The 22,110-nt window shown below is 42.8% G+C and overlaps 1 protein-coding gene across 4 annotated transcripts in view; it reads right to left on the bottom strand.

Annotated features, from left to right (window-relative positions):
- The window catches only part of HTATSF1 (HIV-1 Tat specific factor 1), a 970,322-nt gene that overhangs the window by 852,242 nt on the left and 95,970 nt on the right, over positions 1-22,110 (bottom strand). For 2 of the 4 annotated variants that reach the window (XM_044065288.1, XM_044065291.1), the window contains exon 2: positions 15,557-15,603. The exons of 1 other annotated variant lie outside the window; for it this stretch is intronic. In XM_044065288.1, the coding sequence (XP_043921223.1) occupies positions 15,557-15,559 (3 nt within the window). In that variant the 5' untranslated portion in view covers positions 15,560-15,603. Of the gene's footprint in view, positions 1-10,908; positions 10,956-15,556; positions 15,604-22,110 lie in introns of all 4 variants that reach the window. One more of the 4 variants, XM_044065290.1, reaches the window with a different exon arrangement.

Below are 22,110 nucleotides of genomic sequence, written 5' to 3'. Positions count from 1 at the left end.
GCAATCATTCTATGTTGTGCAACATATAAACAAAGGTATTACAAGTAGTTCCAACAATGTCATTATTCCACGGCCTTTAGCATTCCTCAGACCCATCACGGAGTACAATGCCCTCTTTGGCATGTACCTAACCAGACATATCCAACAATAGGAACATCCACAGAAGTTCCTCACTAAAAGAAAAAAGGGTGCAAGTAAAACATCCTATGCGGACAGCCTCAAGGCCCTATCCCTGCATTCTGTCTACTACAGGATGTATGCCTTGTATACATGGCATTGTCAGACCACTCTCTTATGGACCTTTTACATATCTGCAAAACAAACAGCACCAGAATTACCCATTCTAAAGATTTAAAAACCTTGCCTGTGCTACAAATAGGACCTGCTGGACAGACATGTATGTATCTCACAGACTACCACTTCTCTGGAACAGGCTCCCTATCATTGTGAAATCAGAATTCCTCCCTAGCCCAATTCAGATGCAACTTGGACAACTGGATAGAGAACAGGAAATTCATCCCTGATTTTGCACCTCTGTCACTAAGGCAATCTGTAAAATGGTTCATCTCCCAGGCCTCTGCTTGTACATGTTTCATCTGCCAATCCCCTGTTTACACTTATCAATGGTACTGATTCGGGATGCATGGCTAGGCTTAAAAAGGCCCTTGTGGTCTTTAACCTAGTAAACACTTATGAACCTATAGGACGAACAACCAAATCTGCAATACAAAGAACACTGGACCTCAGGTAACCACAGGTTCAGAGTATTAAGGGATGTCGTTACATCGTTACACAAGATTTAGTTGTTGTATCTTTCAGCTTTTCCCGGTTAGGGGTCGCCACAGCGGAACTCCGGTCCGCTAATGATTGGCAGTAGATTTTTACGTACCGAGTTGCCAGCCCTGACGCACAACCTTCAACAAAGGTATGCCCATTCACGCATGTCTCCACACAGAAGACGCTTTAGCTGAGACTCGAACAGGACAACGTCTTACTGTGAGGCGACAACACTACCGCAGCACCACCACCGCATGTTCTCCATAATCTTCATTTCCTGAACTGTACAGTTGTTGGAGCTATATGGAGTCCTGGCTTTGTGGTCAAAGAAGTGACAAATTTAGCACTGATGTCAAACTATGCTACTGCTGTAACATTCTCTGAGCTACACAAATGCACTGGTAAAGTCCAATGCTCTACATTAAATGCCCCAACTCACAACAATGTAGAACATGCACAGGGTTTAACCTTGTTAAAACTAAAAGGTAAAAAGTCTACTGTAACTTTAACAGGCTACGTCCCCTTCTTAAGGAGTACTGAGAAAATCGGTGTCAAAAGCACAGTATAAAACAACTCCCTGTGCCATATGAAAAAAATGTAAACCCATGACTTGCGTCTGAAGATTACTACTTGGTAAGAATAAGCAGCAGGCTGAGGTTCTTCACTGAAATCGACAGAGTATGAAGACGACAGAGAAACAGTAAGGAGGGAGATGAACTCACTGTGGCCAGACAACAGAAATACCTACGCTACGATACTGTCAAATTACATCGTCAAACTCCTTAAGTAGTAATGTTTGGAATCGCAAGGAAATTTGAAAACAGGAGTGGCTAGAACTTTAGCTAAATATTTTAGGGGAAATTAAGTGAAAATTTGCAGCAATTATCTCTGAAAAATCTACCAACAAAATATGCTAGACTACATTAAGATTGCTTGCTCACAGCTAGTTAAATTTCACTACCTGCATGCTGCACAAGCTAAAGATATTTAAATTGGCAACTATTTTTTCTCTTTATAATAACGTCTTGCTCCCTTCCTATATAGTACATTCAGAAAATGTGGTTAATTATAGAATACCACTTCAGGAAAGCTATTCCACTTACCTACTACTCAGCCACTTACCTTTATTCAACTACCTATTTTATAAAGCACCTACCCCAAGGGTTGTGATGACTGTGAGCGGAGCACAATGGATCAGACTACCTTACTCCCCACAATAGTCTCCAGCTCTTCCTGCGCAATCTCTAGGCATTCCCAGATAGCCTGAAAGTTATAATCCCAGAATGTCATGGGTCGGCCTCGGATTTCCTTTCAGATCATAACCGATACACTTAATGCATCCAATGAGCATTCAACCAAGGTGTCCAAGCCATCTCAACCTGAACAAGCACAGCCTCCCTCGCTTCGCCAAGCCTGAACTTGGGCACCACATAAAATAGCCTCAATTGTGCTGCAAGTATCTGTGATAATATCCTTCTGGTCATCTACCAAAGTTTGTAAGTAGAGTTCAGGATGGGAACAAAGGCCGACAACTAAAGTTGAGACCTTTGCCATTGGACACAATTCTTGCTTTGACACCAGACTAGTACAACACCTGCAGTACTGATGCTACGATGTGTCCACTGGTTCATAGGTTCAAAGGTAGGTACTAGGCTATCGGCCCAAGGGCCTACGTAAGCCTAGCCGACAAGGTTCCCTGGCTTACGCCACCCAAGAAAGTTATTTTCCTGTGCCACTGTCGAGCAGAGACACAGAAGTGATCCCCGGGGTGTATTTTCTATTTCCCATCCGCTCATCAAGATTTTTCTTGAAGAGTGCTAATGAAGAACTTTGCTTGACATAGATGGGTAGCCTGTTCCAGAGTACGGGAAGTCTCTGGGACAGGAATCTATCCCTCCAGCATGTCCTGTTTATTGTGGTGACAAGGTTTAGGTCCCTAGGGCGTGTAGCTCGGAGGGATTGGGATTTCTTTAGGTGTAGCATGTCCAACAGCTCTGGGTTTGACATAGCTTGAACCTATCTGCCAGGATGTTGGCAATATCAGTTGGTTCTGTAATTTTCGTGCCTTTGTGCTGTAACTCAGAGCAGATCTGTGTGTTGCCATCGAGATTCTTGACATAGCTATAGAATGCTTTGTGGTTGTCCTTAGAATTAGTGGCGATTTTGTTTTTATAGCTAGCTTTGGAGGATCTTATAAGGGATCTCAGCTTCTGGTCAAGTCAACCTCCGGATTCCTTCATTATTCACTTGTGAATGAAAACCCAAAAGGCTTAAATTCCTCCACCTGACATAGCTGCTACAAACTCCCATTCACAGGCCAATCCATTCTCCTCTGGAAGACAGACAATCATCACATCTTATTCTGAGGTATTACTTTTCATCACAAACTTGTTTATACTCAGCATCAAACCATTCCAGTACATGAGGAAATTCACAGTCACTTCAAGCTAACAGATCTGCAACCTCTCAAATCCTCACTATAAATACTCTCCAGACTTTCATCTGTGAAAGTGAACTAACTCCTCTCCAAATACTGGAACTAAATGAGCAAGTAGCAGTATCCTCTGGGAAGCTGCACTGTTTGATCACCTCCCATTTAACATTTGAGCGCATATGGTCAAATGCCTTCTCAAAGCCTACAAAGACACTCAGACAGCTATTGTACATCGTAATTTAAGTCCACCACTACCTCTGGTTCTTTAACACAAAAGTTAACCCCACTAAAAACAAATATACCTCTCACAGCAGCCACAGCCAACCAATCTCCAGCACTTAATCCATCTCCACAGTAATTCCCACAAAGGATATTATAAACCCAGGAATTTTAGAAAATTGGCCAAAGAAAAAATACTTTCCACCCACCTTCCTACAAACCAACTACCACACATTCTAGAACAAGGAGATGGATTTAAAGTTAGGAGGTGGTACAATCCTTTTACCAAAAAGAATCACAAATTCTCCATTTACATTAATTTGCCACATGATCAGTTTGAAGACTCCCTATCTGGCCTATTACACATAAAATTAAATAAGTGACAGTTATTTAGAACCCCTGCCTCAAGCAAAAAACTGTTAGAGACCAAAGAACACATCCAGAAATTGCATGCAAATGAAATATCATTAATTTTGGATATACCTCATCCCAAAACAATCTATCTTCCTTATAATGGCCTAGCCCAATTAATAGCCATCCATACCAGACTCAGCCACAGCACAAATAAACAACCTCTTCCTACCAGTCTAATGAATAATCCTCAAACTCCTCTAATACCTTTTGCATGCAAAGTTCCCTATCAAGCCATTTCAATAAGAGCCTTTATTTAATTAAAATCACCAAACAATTATTAACTATAAGAGTCCATAGAGCAGAGGTAACTGAGATTCTTGAAAAAAGTACAGTTTTGTACCTACCATAAATGTAGATGTTCGAAGATCCACATTGCTGCAGTCCTTACATATGGGTAATCCGCTGTCCTCGGTCGGCCCGAATACCAAAGTATTAGGCTGACGTCGGTCATGGGCGCTCAGATCTGACATCAGAGCGTCAGGGTATTAAAGCGCATGACCGACGTCATATCCTCAGTCTTTTCTTGCCCCAGATGTCAGAAGGCCCTAAAAAGAAAGGCCACAGCCAAAAATAGAATACTTCCCAAAAGGCATGTACAAATAACAGCTACCACCCAAACCATACAACCATTCCAAACTACAGAGGGGAAGGAAGGAGGTAAATTGGACTGCAGCAATGTGGATCTTGAACATCTACATTTATGGTAGGTACAAAACTGTACTATGTTCTTCATCTCACATTGCTGCAGTCCTTACATGTGGGTAGAATCCCAAAGCAGAGGTAAAGGGAGGCTGGCAAAATCATAAAGCATTGGGAGCTGCCAAAATGCCCTGTAAGATTGCAGTGGCAAATCCAGCCCTAGATTTGGAATAAAGAGGAAGGTGGTAATGTTTAGAAAAAGTATGCACTGAACTCCAAGTAGCTGCTTCCAAAATGTCTTTAGTAGCTACTCCCCTTAAAAAAGCTGTAGAAGTGGCAGTAGCCCTAGTGGAATGAGGTCTGATTCCAGACGGAATCTCCTTACCATGATGAGAATAACAAAAAGCAATACAAAAGCCAATCCACTTAGAAATAGTTTGTTTTGAAACAGGTTTCCCCTGAGAACCCAAAGCAAAAGAAACAAACAACTGCTGAGACTGTCTGAACCCTTTAGTCCTGCTCAAATAATAACGCAACTGCCTGTGAATATCCAAAGTGTGCAAAATTTTCTCCCCTTTATTTTGGGGATCTGCATAAGTAGGCAAATGAATTGATTGGTTCAAGGCCACATTTGAAACCACTTTAGGCATAAAAGTAGGATTAGTACGCAGAGATACCCTATCCTTATGAAAAATTAGGAAGGGTTCAACTGCCATAAGAGCCTGCAACTCAGAAACCCTTCTAGCAGACGTAATGGCCAACAAAAAAGCAGTCTTCCAAGACAAAAACTTTAACTCAGCAGTAGCTGCAGGTTCAAAAGGAGGTAAAGTAAGTTTTTCCAACACAAAATTGAGATCCCAGGAAGGAGTAGGAGCTCTACGTGGGGGTCTTATGTTCTTTGCCCCTCTAAGAAATTGCTTAAACAAAGGATGAGAGAAAAATGGAGGGTCACAGTCATAGTGAGCAGAAATGGCTGCAGCATGAACTTTTATAGAGGAGAAAGACAAACCCTTGTCTAATAATTCTGTAAGATATTGAAGAGAAACACTTAAATCAGGCCTGGAAACATCAAAGCCCTTTGTTTTGCTCCAAATTAAAAATCTCCTCCATTCATCAGCATAAACTTTCCTTGTACTAGGCCTTCTGGCCTCCAAAATAACATTCAAAACTTGTTGTGGAAGCTGCGACCCTCCAGGTTCTAGAACAGAATATGCCAGGCTGTTAGATGCAGGGACTGAATCCTGACATTGAGGAAATGATTGCCCTCCTGTGACAAAAGGTGCGGAATCGAAGGCAAAGGCCATGGAGGCTCCCGTACTAAACTCCTCAGCAGAGGGTACCAGTGCTGTCGAGGCCAATCTGGAGCTATTAGTATCATGGAAGGCTTGTCTTGTCTGACTTAAGAGTACCTTGGGGAGGAAAGGCAGAGGCGGAAAGGCATAGACGTGAAGATTGCTCCAACTGAATGATAGAGCATCCACTTTCCAAGCTGTGGGATGAAACATTTTTGTGCAAAACTTTGGCAACTGGAAATTTAGTGGAGAAGCGAACAGATCTATGTCTGGAGTTCCCCATATCACTGTCAATTTTCGAAATACATGAGGATCCAATTTCCACTCGTGGGGATCCACTATCTGTCTGCTCAAAACATCTGCTAAGGAGTTCTGTGCTCCTGGTAGAAATCTTGCCTGAAGATTGAGGTGTAAACTGAGAGCAGTCTCCCACAAAATCATTGCTTGCCTGCAAAGAGGGTACGAATGGGTTCCCCCTTGCTTGTTGATGTACCACATGACAGTTGTGTTGTCTGTTAGAATCAACACTTGCCCTGGGTGAAGGAAATCCTTGAAAGCCATTAATGCAAATTGGACTGCTAACATCTCCTTCAAGTTGATATGTAAATGTTGAAGTCTGGCAGGCCACGTGTCTTGCACCCATTTTCCATTGAGGTGTGCTCCCCAAGCCTTGTCCGAGGCATCTGTCGTTAAAATTTGACTCGCCTCTGGTCGGGTCACAGAGAGTCCCTTGTTTAGGTGACATTCCTGAGCCCACCACAAAAATTCCTTTTGAATGCAAGGTATTATTTGAATGACAGTGTCCAGATCTTGGCAGTGTTGTGTCCATACATTTTTGAGATACCATTGTAGCTTCCTCATATGCAGTTTGGCATTGGGAAGCACCAGAATACAAGATGCCATGAACCCCAAGGCTTGAAGGACTGTCCTTCCAGTCAGCCTGGACCGTAGAGACAATTGATGGAAGTAAAGAGTAAGGTTCTTTTGCTTGTCTGGGGTCAAAAAGGCCATCTGGGAAGCTGTATTCAGTCTCACACCCAGAAAGCACATTTCCTGAGAGGGTACTAGACTGGACTTTGTTTCGTTCACAGAATACCCTAGGCACCTTAACACTGCCATCACATACTGTAGATGATGAAGAAGTTCGTACTTGTCTTGAGCAAGAATCAGGCAATCGTCCAAATAAGGATAAATCTGTATTCCTCTTAACCGAAAGAAGGCTATCACTGGAGCCAGAACCTTTGTGAACACCCTGGGCGCAGTAGATAAGCCAAAGGGCAATGCAGAGAACTGATAATGTAAAGTCCCAGCCAAAACGCAGGTACCTCCTGCAACTGGGCCTGATAGGAACATGAAGATAAGCCTCTTTGAGATCCAGAGTTACCATCCAGTGATCTTTGCCCAAGAGAGGTAGAAGTTGTTGCAACGTCAACATTTTGAATTTTGGAATGTCTAGGTATGTGTTGAGAATAGATAAATCCAAAATCGGTCTCCAAGTGTTTCCTTTCTCTGGTACTAGAAACAGGCGAGAATAAAATCCTAGGCCCACTTCTGACAGAGGGACCTGCTGTATAGCCCCCATTTGAAGAAGTAAATAAATCTGCTTGTGAGCCTCTACCCTTTGCTGAGGAGGAACGTCTGGCATGCCTTTGAAAGGAGGCAATGTATGGAAATAAAACTTGTAGCCTCGGTCTATAATGTCCAACACCCATTTGTCCTGGGTGACTAAAAGCCAGTTTTGCTTGAAGAGTGCCAACTTTCCTCCCAAAGGAGCTGCCAGACAGGAAGAATCTGGCAGCTGAAAATGCAGGTCATTGGGCCTGTTTACGAAAGGACTGGCCCCTGCCCTCACCTGTAGATTGTGCAGGTGAACTCCACGTCCTAGGCCTGAAAGTACTCTGAGCTCTCCCCCTACCACGTCTAGATCTACCCCTAGACTGTGAATCAGAAGAAGGATAAGCCCATCCCTTAGTAGGCCAATTCCTGCTAAACTTAGGAGGCTGCACCTGCAAAAAATCTTTAACAGTCTGCATAGACTTAGCCTTGTCTTCCATTTTCTTCAAGACAGATTCCACAGGAGAACCAAACAAAACTTCAGACTGTAAAGGGGCATCCAAAATTCTATTTTTAACATGCTCTGACAAATTCTGATCCTTAAGCCAGGCGTGCCTGCGAATAACTGAACCAGTGGCAGCCACCCTAGAAGAAGCCTGTAAAGCATCGAAACCACACTGCAAAGAATGCTTACCCACCTGTTCAGAGGCATGTACCAAATCCTGTAATTCTTTACACTCTATGCCCTCTGCTAAAGCATCCACTTTAGATTTTAGTTGAGTAAGAAGAAAATTCTGATACTTCAACATATGAAACTGGCAATTCAAAGCCCTCATTGCTAAAGTGGAAGAGGTATACACTTTCTTACCCCATCTATCCAAAGCTCTAGCATCTTTATCAATAGGAACTCGATTCTTTACAACAGAAGCCCTGACACCCTTAGGTCCCTGGCTAATAGTTTCTGGGTCAGCCCTTGGACTCTTATACAGATATTTATGAGCCTCAGGTACTCTGTAATACCTGTCTGGCTTAACTGGCGCAGGAGGCAGAGAGTCTGGATTAAGGGAAGCCTCGGAAAAAACATCTTGAACAACATCCAAAACAGGAGGTATAGCCAAGGGCCTATGTTGTGGTAAAACAAAATTCCCTAAGCCTCTTTCGGGAATCTGAGAAATCCTGACCTTCCCATTTAAAATGTTCCCTCATGGAATGCAGGGTTTCTGAAAAAGAAAAATCCTCTGGAGGAGAAGCAGAAGGAGTGGAATCCTCTGCGTCTGAATCAGAATAAGGAGGAAAATCCTGAATGTCTTCAGCCGAAGACTCTGAGTAATCTGAAGCCTGCTCTAAACTTTCCACCTCTGGCTCCACTCTAGGCCTCTTATCAGGAGGGGGCATAGAACCTCTGATTAAAGAAATTAAATCTTCTGCCATTTTAAGCATGCGTTTTTTAGGCACAGAACCTGCAGAACTAGGACTGACACCCGTGGAAGGCAAACCAGGCCTGCCTTTAGAAGGAGCCTTAGAGACAGAAGGAGAAGGCCTAACCACCTTAGGCAAGGAAGGGAGAACAGCAACCTGAGAGGCCCCCTGAGCTTGACCTGACTCCTGAGAGGCCACATCCTGCAAAATTAAAGCCCCCCCCCTGAGACTCAACTGAAACCTCGGCTGGATCCACAGATTCCACCGTAGTTTCTAAAGAGCCGGCGTCCGGAACAGACGACTCATCTTGTCTGGACTTTAAAGATTTGTCTTTGCGCTTCTTCGCGGTAGCGGGTGTCGGAGGATCCGACGGCATATTATAATTACACCGCTTACCGAAGACAAGCCTAGCGCAATCTAACCTACATTTAATGGTGCGCTTATTAAACCTAGCACAAAAACGACACCCGACTACGTCGTGCTCAGGTCCCAAACAAGGAATACAAAGAGAATGGTAATCCCTATGCGGTATCTGTTTCCCACAAGAAATACAATTATTCACTTTTTCTGACATCCGGAATTAACTGAGGCAAGAAAAAACAAAAATATTCCCCAACGGGGTACTTAGCCCAACTTGGTTTCGGTCTGAAACTCAGAATACGAAAATTTCAGAATGCCGAACGGCACTTGCAAACGCTGCTTCTGCATCGGACCATGCGGCAAAAAAGACTGAGGATATGACGTCGGTCATGCGCTTTAATACCCTGGCGCTCTGATGTCAGATCTGAGCGCCCATGACCGACGTCAGCCTAATACTTTGGTATTCGGGCCGACCGAGGACAGCGGATTACCCATATGTAAGGACTGCAGCAATGTGAGATGAAGAACATCATCAATCTACTGATTGGTGCACAATATACTAGGGTGCTGATTCTTCGAGCGCCTTAAGTATTTTCAACACTCTCCTAAAAGCAGTCACAGATCATTTTTCACAAGTACGATCAAATGTGTGCATAAAAAGGCTGTCCCTAGAAAAACAAAATGATTGCTCATTTTAAGGGGGGAAAACGAACAAAGCTTGACCTAACTGTAGATGATCTTACCCTCAATGCTGACCTAAAGACTTACAAGATCCTGCGGCAAAGCAGGAAGCTGCAAAACAACAAAGGCCAAGTCACGGCTTCATAACCAAACAGTGTGTGGCATATTTGGATAACTAGTTTAGCAATATCATCATCAGCCAAGACCCAAAACATATGGCACTACCCTGCTAGGAAAAAAAAAAAGCTTTTTATAAAGTTTACAACTTCAGTTCGGACACATTTGCAAACTCCAAAAACTTCAGCTAACTTAGATGACAACCCTCCTGAAAACAAAGTTTTGCATTTTACATTCAAGCAATTATGTCCAAACAGATTTAGGGAGCTACTTGAGAAATCTAAAGGAAAAAGAAAATGCAACTCAATCTCCAATGCACTACATCTTTCCCTAGAAGGCTGCAACATAACAGATAGGTTCACATGCTCTAAGCTTCTGGCAGACCATCCAGAAGCACAGCCACATTACCCAGTACTGGAGGAGACTAATAATGACCCCCATTAAGCATACTTTCTTCATACCTCCATGGTGAAAATTTACCATCATTCACCCAGTCATCTAGACTGATCTCAAAAGTTACTAGGGAGGTACTCTGCTAGACAGGTAAGGGCAGTTTATTCAATAAATGGGATTTACCTGAACCCAGATATCTGTCATGCAACCTGGTGTTGCTGACGTGGTGTTTAGCACTGGTTTTACTTAGCTGAAAGAATTCCACAAGTGTTCGGTCATTTACAGCATAAAAGAAACACGGATGTCTCTCTAGTTGTTTTAGGTGTTGAGAGACAGGTGCACACCAAACAGTACATTATATTCAATAAAGGGCCTAGTAAGAGATAAATAAATTGAAACTATAATTTCTTTACACCTTGAAGAGATACCACAAGGAGGAATACATTGTTTAAGACAGATGGATTTTCTAACCACAACAGAGACATGGCCAAAGAACAGTCCTATCAACATAAGTACACAAGTCTCTGTTGTACCATGTAATATTTAAGTGGAATGTTACTGATACGGTAAGCAATAGTGATTCTAGATTTACTAAAGTAACTGGCTTACCCTCAACACCAAGGAATGCAGCACCAAAAACTTGTTTGATCCAGTACCTGCAAGAGAATATGAACATTAGAATGGAATTTGTTAAGACCCCCCCCCCAAGTTTGCAATCTGAATTAAACTCCTCAGCAGAGGATACCAATGCTGACGTGGCCAATCTGGTTCTATTAGAATCATGCAAGGCTTGTCCCGCCTGACTTTCAAGAGTACCTTGGGAAGAAGAGGCAGAGGGGGGAAAGCATAGACGTGAAGGTTGTTCCAACTGAAAGATAGAGCATCCACTTTCCAAGCTTTTGGGTGGAACATCTTTGTGCAAAATTTTGGCAGTTGGAAATTCAGTGGAGAAGCAAACAGATCTATGTCTGGAGTTCCCCAAGCCACTGTCAACTGTTGGAATACCTGAGGGTCCAATTTCCACTCGTGGGGATCCACAATTTGTCTGCTCAATACATCTGCTAGGGAGTTCTGTGCTCCTGGCAGAAACCGTGCTTGAAGATTGATGTGCAAACTCAGAGCAGTCTCCCACAATATCATTGCTTGTCTGCAAAGAGGGTAAGAATGGGTTCCCCCCTGCTTGTTGATGTACCACATGACTGTTGTGTTGTCTGTTCGAATCAGCACCTGTCCCGGCTGAAGTAGGTCCTTGAAGGCCATCAAGGCAAATTGGACTGCTAACATCTCCTTCATGTTGATATGCAAATGAAGTAGTTTGGGAGGCCACGTGTCTTGTATCCATTTCCCATTGAAGTGTGCTCCCCAAGCCAAGTCCGAGGCATCCGTCATTATGATCGGACTCGCCTCTGGTTGGGTCACAGAGAGTCCCCTATTTAGGTGACATTCCTGAGCCCACCACAAGAATTCCTTGTGGATGCAAGGTATTATCCGAATGACAGTGTCCAAACCGTGGCAGTGTTGAGTCCATACACTTTTGAGATACCATTGTAGCTTCCTCATATGCAGTTTGGCATTGGGAAGTACTAGAATGCAAGATGCCATGAACCCCAAGGCTTGAAGGACTGTCCTTGCAGTCAGCCTGGACATTACTGATAACTGCTGGAAGTATAGATGAAGAGTTCTTTGTTTGTCCGGGGTCAGAAATGCCATCTGAGAAGCTGTATTCAGTCTCACACCCAGAAAGCACATGTCCTGAGAGGGCACTAGACTGGACTTTATTTCTTTCACAGAATACCCTAGGCACCTTAAAACTGCCATAACATACTGGAGATGTTGTAGTAACTTGTCTTTGTCTTGAGCAAGAATCAGGCAATCGTCCAGATAAGGATAAATTTGTATTCCCCTCTGTCTGAAGAAAGCAATTACAGGAGCCAGAACTTTTGTGAACACCCTGGGCGCAGTAGATAAACCAAAGGGCAATGCAGAGAACTGATAATGAGAAGTACCAGCCTGGAATCTCCTGCAGCTGGGCCTGATAGGGATGTGAAGATAGGCCTCTTTGAGATCCAGGGTTACCATCCAGTGATCTTTGCCTAGCATAGGCAGAAGTTGTTGCAATGTTAACATCTTGAACTTTGGAATGTCTAAGTAGGTATTGAGAATGGACAAATCCAGAATTGGCCTCCAAGTGTTTCCTTTCTTTGGCACTAGGAATAGACGGGAATAAAATCCTAGGCCTACTTCTGATGGAGGGACCACCTGAATTGCCCCCATCTGCAAAAGCAAAGAAATTTGCTCCTGAGCCTCCAGCCTTTGCTGAGGAGGCACATCCGGCATGCCTTTGAAAGGAGGAAAAGTGTGAAAATGAAACTTGTAACCTTGATTTATTATATCCAACACCCATTTGTCCTGGGTGACCAAATGCCAGTTTTGTTTGAAAAGTCCCAACTTTCCTCCTAGAGGAGCTGCCAGAAAAGAAGGGTCTGGCAGCTGAAGATACAGGTCATTGGGTCTGTTTACGAAAAGGCTGACCCCTGCCCTCACCAGAAGACTGTGCAGGAGAACTCCAAGTCCTAGGTCTGAAAGAACCCTGAGCGTGAGCCCTGCCTCTACCACGTCTAGACCTGCCCTTAGACTGATAATCCGAAGAAGGGTAGGACCATCCTCTAGCAGGCCAATTCCTACTAAACTTAGGGGGCTGCACCTGCAAAAAATCCTTGACCGTCTGCATAGACTTAGCCTTATCTTCCATCTTTTTCAAAACTGACTCCACAGGAGAACCAAAAAGAACTTCAGATTGAAGAGGAGCATCCAAAATCCGAGCCTTAACATGCTCTGACAAATTTTGATCCTTAAGCCAGGCATGTCTACGAATAACTGAACCTGTAGCAGCCACCCTGGATGAAGCCTGAAGAGCATCGAAACCACACTGCAAAGAATGTTTGCCAACTTGATCTGATGCATGAACCAACTCCTGGAGCTCCTTACACTCTATACCCTCAGATAAAGCATCCACCTTAGATTTCAATTGGCCTAACAAAAAGTTCTGATACTTCAGCATATGAAATTGGCAATTTAAAGCCCTCATAGCTAACGTAGAGGAGGTGTACACTTTTTTCCCCCACCTATCTAACGCTCTAGAATCTTTATCCAAAGGAACTGGATTCTTAGCCACAGAAGCCCTGACACCCTTCGGACCTTGAATAATAGTTTCCGGATCAGCTCTAGGACTCTTGTACAAATACTTACGTGCTTCTGGAACTCTGTAATATCTGTCCGGCTTGACAGGGGCAGGGGGCAAAGAATCAGGATTAAGGGAAGCTTCAGAGAAAACATCCTGAACAACATCTAAGACAGGGGGAATAGCCATGGGCCTATGTTGTGGCAAAAACAAAAATTCCCTAAGCCTTTTCCGAGAATCTGAAAAATCCTGACCTTCCCACTTGAAATGTTCCCTCATGGAATGTAAAGTTTCAGAAAAAGAAAAATCCTCTGGAGGAGAAGCAGAAGGACAGGAATCCTCTGCATCCGAACCTGAAAAGGGAGGGAAATCCTGAATTTCTTCAGCTGAGGAATCAGAGAAGTCTGAAGAATGATCCATTCCCTCTAAATCTGCCTCCACTCTAGGCCTCTTCTCTGGGGGGGGGCATAGAACCCCTGATCAAAGTAATCAAGTCCTCTGCCATTTTCAACATATGCTTTTTAGGAACAGGGGCTGGAGAGCTAGAACTATGGCCAGGGCTAGCAAGACAAGGTTTGGCCTTAGCATGGCCTTTAGCCACAGAAGTAGAAGGCCTAATAACCTTTTGTAAAGATGGAACTACAGATACCTGAGAAGCACCTTCAGCCTGGCCTAACTCCTGAGAGGCCAACTCCTGCAAAAGTAAAGGTTCCCCCTGGGATTCAGCCGAACCCTCGGCAGGATCCACAGATTCAACCGGACAACTCATCCGGTTTAGACCTCAAAGATTTATCTCTACGCTTTTTAGCGGTAGCGGGCGTCGGAGGATCCGACAGCATGTTATAGTTACACCGTTTACCGAAAACAAGCCTGGCACAGTCTAATCTTCGTTTAATGGTGCGCTTATTAAATCTAGCACAAAAGCGACACCCGACTACGTCGTGTTCAGGCCCCAAGCAAGGAATACAGAAAGAATGATAATCCCTATGAGGTATCTATTTCCCACAAGAAATACAATTATTAACTTTTTCTGACATCCGGATAACTGAGGCAAGAAAAGACAAAAATTTCCCCCAGAGTACTTAGCCAACTTGGTCTTCGGTCTGAAACTCGATAAATGAAAATTTCAGAACGCCGAACGGCACTTGCAAATGCTGCTTCTGCTTCGGACCACGCGGCAAGAAAGACTGAGGATATGGCGTCGGTCATGCGCTTAAGTACTACTACGTACTGACGTCAGCTCTGGGCGACAATGACCGACGCCAGCCTAGCTCTTTGGTATTCGGGCCGACCGAGGACAGCGGACTACCCACAGGTTATGACTGCAGCAATGTGAGACAAAGAACATCCTAAAGGAAAAAGAAAATGCAACTCCATCTCCAATGCACTACAGCTTTCCCCAGAAGGCTGCAACATAACAGAGAGGTTCGCATGCTCTAAGTTTGTGGCCAAGGAGACCATCCAGAAGCTCATCCACATCACCCAGTACTGGAGGAGACTAATAATGACCCTCATTAAGCATACTTTCTTCACACCTCCATGGTGAAAATTTACCATCATTCACCCAGTCATCTAGACTGGTCTCAAAAGTTACTAGGGAGGTACTCTGCTAAAAAGGTAAGGGCAGCCTATTCAATAAATGGGATTCACCTGAACCCAGGTATCTGTCATGCAACCTGGTGTTGCTGATGGGGTGTTTAGCACTGGTTTTACTTAGCTGAAAGAATTCCACAAGTGTTGGGTCATTTACAGCATAAAAGAAACACGGATGTGTCTCTAGTTGTTTTAGGTGTTGAGAGAGAGGTGCACACCAAACAGTACATTATATTCAATAAATGGCCTAGTAAGAGATAAATAAATTGAAACTATAATTTCTTTACACCTTGAAGAGATACCACAAGGAGGAATACGTTGTTTAAGACAGATGGATTTTCTAACCACAACAGAGACATGGCCAAAGAACAGTCCTATCAACATAAGCACACAAGTCTCTGTTGTACCATGTCATATTTAAGTGGAATGTTACTGATACGGTAAGCAGTAGTGATTCTAGATTTACTAAAGTAACTGGCTTACCATCAACACCAAGGAATGCAGCACCAAAAACTTGTTTGATCCAGCACCTGCAAGAGAATTTGAACATTAGAATGGAATTTGATAAGACCACCCCCAAGTTTGCAATCATCATTAATTATGGGTTAGTCATAGGACCCTTGAAACTGGCTTTTATGTGAAGAGAAACAAACACTAAAAAGAGGAAAAAGAGGAGGGGACCCAGAACACAACCCTGTGGGACACCACTGGTGACATTTTTCTATTAACAGCAAAAATCCCTGACCTTTAAATGTAACGGTTCTGTCAGGCAACCTATTACAGGTCAAGGTTTTATATTAGGTATCTTCAATGTTTCTCTAATATGTTTTTCTACATTTCACTGTAAGCTAACATACCGAAAACTGGCTCACTAAATCAATCCACAAGCTGACAGACCAATTTCTATCTTTCGCCTCCTAGCAAAGATGTCTGAAAAAAAAATGCACCTTACTATGCTCAGCACCTGGATAAATATGGCCTACTCAGAGTTTCCACGAAGAAAGGCTATTTCATGGGTGAAATTTTCATTGACCTAAAGATGGACCTTGAGTGTGAACAACAAAATGGTCTAAAAATACCCCAAACTGGCTAAGAAATAACCTGAGTGATACAGCACTCAACATACAACATAGTAATCATATATATGAATTATGAACTTTTACCACAGGTGTACTAAGAATTCAGTGCTAAGGCCCTTGCTTTACTTCCTATTATAAAACATAACTTCAGCAATCTCACAGAGTGTGTACGTAGAGAACATTCTGCTTCATATATCTGGTCCTTCCCACCTTGACATTGAAAAGCAACTGCAAACAGACTTCACTGATATTTGTAGCTCGTTTAGGTAAACGGACTAATATGCTAAATATAAAATAAGGTGCCACTATGCTTTTTGTCACAAATTAAATTTTCAAAGTCAACAGACCTTTAATCATAACAGACCCACTCAAGAACAAAACACATCAAGAAAAACATGTAAATATCTAGGCCTGCTACTAGACCAAGCTCTTTTATTGCACACAGAACATGGAACAGACAAAAGTCTCCAGCAACCTTAAAGTCTGCTACAGGTACTCCAGTCACCTTACAGTGAAATCTAGAAAAATATTAGTAACGTCTTTAATCTGAGGTTAGAATACGCTCCAACAATAACATATTCTAGCATTAACAAACAACCCCTACAAAATACCACATTTAAAAATATGTAGGTTCACCTGCCTCTTTGAAGTTGTTGCAGTGGTGCTAACACCATAGGAAAAGGTAACTGTCCTCCCAAATCACAACCACTGCCACAGACTTTCTCCTTTCTTCAAACATTTACACTCCTGTATTACAGTTACTGCCCCTATCCTTCTAGCAAGCTTTTTATCTATCAGTTCCTCCCCAACACTCAAGAAATGGTCCAGATAACACACGCAGTACAAACGCTACAGTTTCTTCAGGATATTTGTGAAAAAAGTCTCCAGTATTGTGCCCACCAATTGGAATCACATTACAAAGGAATTAAGAGGAGAAACTGACTATGCATACATGCACATGCTCCCGTACACACACAAATATATGCATGCACATACAGCTTCAAGTACACAATAGCCAACACCAGTAACTCAACAGGTAGCACACTCTCCTTTGATGCTGGAAGACAAGAAGGCTGCAGGTTCAGTAGATTGCTGCCAATAGACCCAGGCCCCATCTGCCTGAACTAACTGATGGTAGCTAAGACGGATTAAAAAAAAGAAAAAGTCCCATGGCACTTATCAAAAAGGTAGGAAATTTTATTCTGTGATTCATGCCTAACATTCTGTCCTGTTAAGTGTTCAGTCCTCTTTGATCTCCTGCATCTCCGCAAAACAAATGGTTACACAAGCACTTAAACTAAAGACTTGACCCACACTCAACAGAAAAGTATGTCATGATTAGGTTAGCTTTATTACTCAATGTATCTTTTCCAATTGTCATAATCTTAAAAGGCATAGCAACTCCTTTACTTCTTTTAAGGCAAACCATGAAAATTGGACAGGTGTATAACATCCTGGGCATGACTTTCTTACCCTTCCTGGAAGATGGAGGTACCCTATGAAGTTGAGTACTAGCAAGGAAACTATGGTCCATGGACAGATTCAGACTTATAAATTCTGTGAATCTATTAATATACTACCACCTCTGAAATTGTACCACTAACTTGGCAAGTGTAGAGCAACTACTTCAGGCATTGAGTAGCACACAGCAGCTAGTTTGTGCACTGAGGAGCAGTGCCCCTAGAATTTAGTATTATATAGCCTAGTCTAGTCTCTAGCCCCAAAAGCACCTTTAATCTTCCCACTATTAACCGCCTAGTGCACCACACTCTTGTAGCATAGCCAGTAAAGAACCTGACACAATGGGCATGCACTTTCCCATTTTCTCAGCAGTCAGGTTTGTGGATATGGGTATATTAAGACAATGCAACAACTGACAACTATTTAATCCTCAAAGAAACAAACAGCATGTGAGAGCTGTATATACGCAATGTCTCTGGAGGCAAAACTCTCAAGTATACTCATATTAACAATCTGGTGGTCAGAAATGCAAACAGTACACCCATCACACTTATTGCACACTCCATACACAGACCTATGTATGCGGAGACATTTAAATGCATTCTTCCCAAACCACAAAGACCTCCCAGACATACCATCTGCAATAGAAAAACACTAAACAGAAACACCTAACACTGCACATACTACACCCAGTGTAGCCTCCACTACCAAGCCCATAAGGCAAGCCAATACACTGCCTAGGACTCTATTGTGTAACATACTGATGCCTCACTCACCAGGCTGAACAAGGAGAAAATGATGGTCAGTTGCCTATCAGAGACCAGGATCTGCCAAGTTACATATGCACTTAAGTCACTGCCTCATAGGTACCAATGTGATTCAGTCATAGCCATGTAGGTGTGAATGACCTGAGAAGTACCTTTATAGACCATATGAAGAGAAACATTATGGACCTCTCAGACTATGAGTTACAGGCTGGTATGTGCCTAAGTACGAACAGCATTCTACCTTCACCAAGTTGGTGCCACAATATGAACAGAAGACAGACTGACTTGAACAACTGGCTTAGTTTTTTTGCATCATTCTAGGGGGATACAATATCTGCCAGCATGGGATGACATACAATGTTGCTTTGCCTAGGATGGCCTCCACCAGTCCTCCCTAGAATTTGGTGCTATTGCTCAATGCAAGGAGTCTAAACAAGAAGCTACACCCCTCCAAGCTGTTTTCACTTTGGGAATGCATATATATGTGCAATTATTAAGACACAGTTTAAAGCCACAGAGAGTACCCTGGCAGTTCAATGCTTCAGTGGCTTTCACACTTTTAGCGTAGCAACTAGAAAGACAGGGACTAAAGGTGGAGGTGCTTTGATCTATGTCAGTAATAAGCATACCTCTAGACTGGCTAAACAGGGTGACACTGGAGTTCCACCACATCCAGATGGCCATAGACAAAGTCCCTTATCATACCGTAGCAAGCTATATGTCACAGTCTATATCCCATAAAACCAGTAGCCCATACATGGAACTATTGCAGTCATTCACCATTCATCCACATACCATACTCAAGGGGGACTTTAATTATCTTTCTATAAACTGGATGTGATGATGTGAGGTACTGCTAGCTATGCCAGGAGAAGTAGGGCAGTGGATGTGTAACATATGCCTGCATAATTAGTTGGAATTTTGTAAAGAACATGTCATTTGTATATCAAACTGATATGTACAAATGCTTCTGTTGAAAAATGTATTTGTAAAGCTGCTTGTGTTGAAGATGTACCAACAGTGTGTCCTGCTGGACAGAAAAAAATATATACATTTATATCAGACTGTACTGTTGTAACAGAGGAAATGTATATATGTTAAAGGATACTGGAAAAGAAGAGGTTAATCTCAGTCCAGCTAACTTTGAAAAATAGTAAGAAATTAAATTAGTTAATTTAGGTCATAAAGACTGTGTCTCAGTTCTGACTGCAGCCAGAGACAAAATGTCTCCGTCAGAGAATGGTTTATTAGCTCCTGCAGGATGAGTGAAAGTGTTTTATGACTTCCAGAAGTTGCAACAGACCTTAGCAAAGAGGTGTGTGTGTTTGTGTTTGTGTCTGTGTCTGAGAGAGAGAGAGAGAGAGAGAGAGTGTGTGTGTGTGTGTGTGTGTGTGTGTGTGTGTGTGCGCGTGTGTATTACTGGACACGTGTGTGGGATTCTGGGTCAGATGCTAGGAAAGGGGGTAGCATGGGAACCAGGACTCAGATGACCAGACGTATGTGATTTCATTCTGTAATCCATCACTGAAATTATGTTTTTTAAAAATGAGACTGAGGTCTCAGAGCACTCAAGTTTTTGGAACCTAACAAAGAAGGATGCCTCACCTACTTCACCTCGCCTTGTTTCAGTAAGTGACCAGTGAATAATAATTCTTTAGATCAGTCAGGAAAATATAGTGAGATTAGTTAAATAAGGTTTTTCTGTATCTGCGTGAATCTATTAATCTGTGTTATTTATTTCCTGTGATTAAAAATCTGGTGTTTTCAATAAACAGACGTTTAGTATTTCTTATATTATATATTATTAAATATATTTAAACTTAGCGTTGTCACCTCACAGCAAGAGGTTCTCTGGTTCGATTCTCGGCTGGGGTGCCTTCTGTGCGGAGTCTGCATGTCCTCCCTGTGGTCGCGTGGGTTTCCTCCCGATGCTCCGGTTTCCTTGGACATCCCAAAGACATGCAGTAGGTGAATTGGACACACTAAATTGGCCCTAGGTGTGAGTGTGTGCCTTCTGTGGAAGGTCGGGCTGGCAACTCGACACTGTAAAACTTCACTGCCAATCATGAGAAGACAGATGATCCGCTGTGGCGACCCCTAACCGGGAAAAGCTGAAAGAAGAAGAATTGGTATATATTTTAACCTTTGACAGTACTCTTATCTATTTGGTGGATTCTGTGGCCACTCCTGAAAACCTTACTGCATTGGTCAAAACGCTATAATTTGAATTAATATTAAATTTCCCTCAGTATAGCTGGCTTTGGAGTGTCTGGTGGCAGTAATTACCTTATAGTCTGGGCAGAAGGGGGCATACCTAGTAAATCTATGCCAGCCTTTCCCAGGTGTGTGTGTGTGTGTGTGTGTGTGTGTGTGTCTGTGGGAGAGGAAATCAAATCTCAAAAGTGTGTGTGTGTGTGTTAGCTGCTTGGAGCATGGACACGAAGCACTGATTTCACAGAGAGGGTGCTAGAGGACTTGGCTTGTGCACTCTGCTGAGGACTCAACTCTACAGCTGTGCCAGTGGGGAGTCTTACTGGGGACCTGGAGGGAGACAAAGAAAAATCCTGACCCCAGACTGAGTGTGTTTCCTGTGTACTCTTAAGGGAAATTGTGGTTGATCCAGAGAGCTTCATCTGGAAATACTGTGTGCATCTATTTTTGTTCCAAGTAAACGTCTCTCTCCAGTGTCAGTGATGAGGACTCAGGCTCCTTGATTACTGGCCCAGAGAGGGACGTCATGCTGGGAATGAAACATGACCCCAAATTTGCAGGTGCAGAGACTCCTACACTTTGTTAACACAAACACCATGACCCAGTCAGTAAATATCTTCTGGAGGTACAAACATATGAGAGAAGGCTGCACCCCTCCACCACACACAACCCCATGTGTTGCATCTCTATGGTAAGGTCACACCACAAAGCAGTTTCCTTCAAAATATGAATTAATTACGTAACCCCAGCAAACCCTGTAATAGTTAGAAACTACTCCAAGGCAACCTACCTTTTATTAAGCGATAACCTGCCAAAACTTCAAGCTTCTCCAAATCCAGATAACACAATAGCCTATGTGAAATTACTTTTGTGCCATTAGGTCAATGTCTGCACTCAGGCTGCTGTGCCTAACAGAAATAAGCCCAAAACAAACAAACCACCCTGGTGGAATCCAAATTTAAACAGGGTGTACAACAAAAGAAAAAAGTCAAAGCTAAAATTAGGAAGTGTAACACCAAAAATGATACAGTCCCTTATCAAACTGAGCTGACAACTAAGAGGTTGAATTATGCCCAACAAAGAAAATTTTGAGGTAAAGACAGCATCCCAGGACAAGGACAACCATAAGGCCTTCTTTAGGTATGTCTGAAAAGAAAAAGGCAGCATACAACAGAGTGCCAAATTGTTGGCAAATAGAGCCAGATGCATGGAGCCAGAAGATATAGCAAATCTGACTAACAAATCCAACTCCAACTCCTCTCATCAACAGCCACCACCCCAGAAAATACCATCCAACATAATCCCTCCAACCATCAGTAGGGAGCAGGTCTTAGATGCACTTTCTATGGCAAAGAACACAGCTTTGATAGCCCCAATAATACTCCAAGATGCATCATAAACAGCCTGAAATATCAAATTTCAGGGCTGCTTTTGTCATTATTCAACTATAACTTCCTCATTGGTTTCACTCCACAAAAATGGAAGAATGCAAATGCTATCCCTCTGCACAAGGGTGAGC

This window comes from Protopterus annectens, chromosome 3.part0 (genome assembly GCF_019279795.1).
Source record: "Protopterus annectens isolate FY-2018-M chromosome 3.part0, PAN1.0, whole genome shotgun sequence".
Taxonomy (NCBI): Eukaryota; Metazoa; Chordata; order Ceratodontiformes; family Protopteridae; genus Protopterus; species Protopterus annectens.
This window is presented reverse-complemented; position numbering and strand designations above follow the sequence as displayed.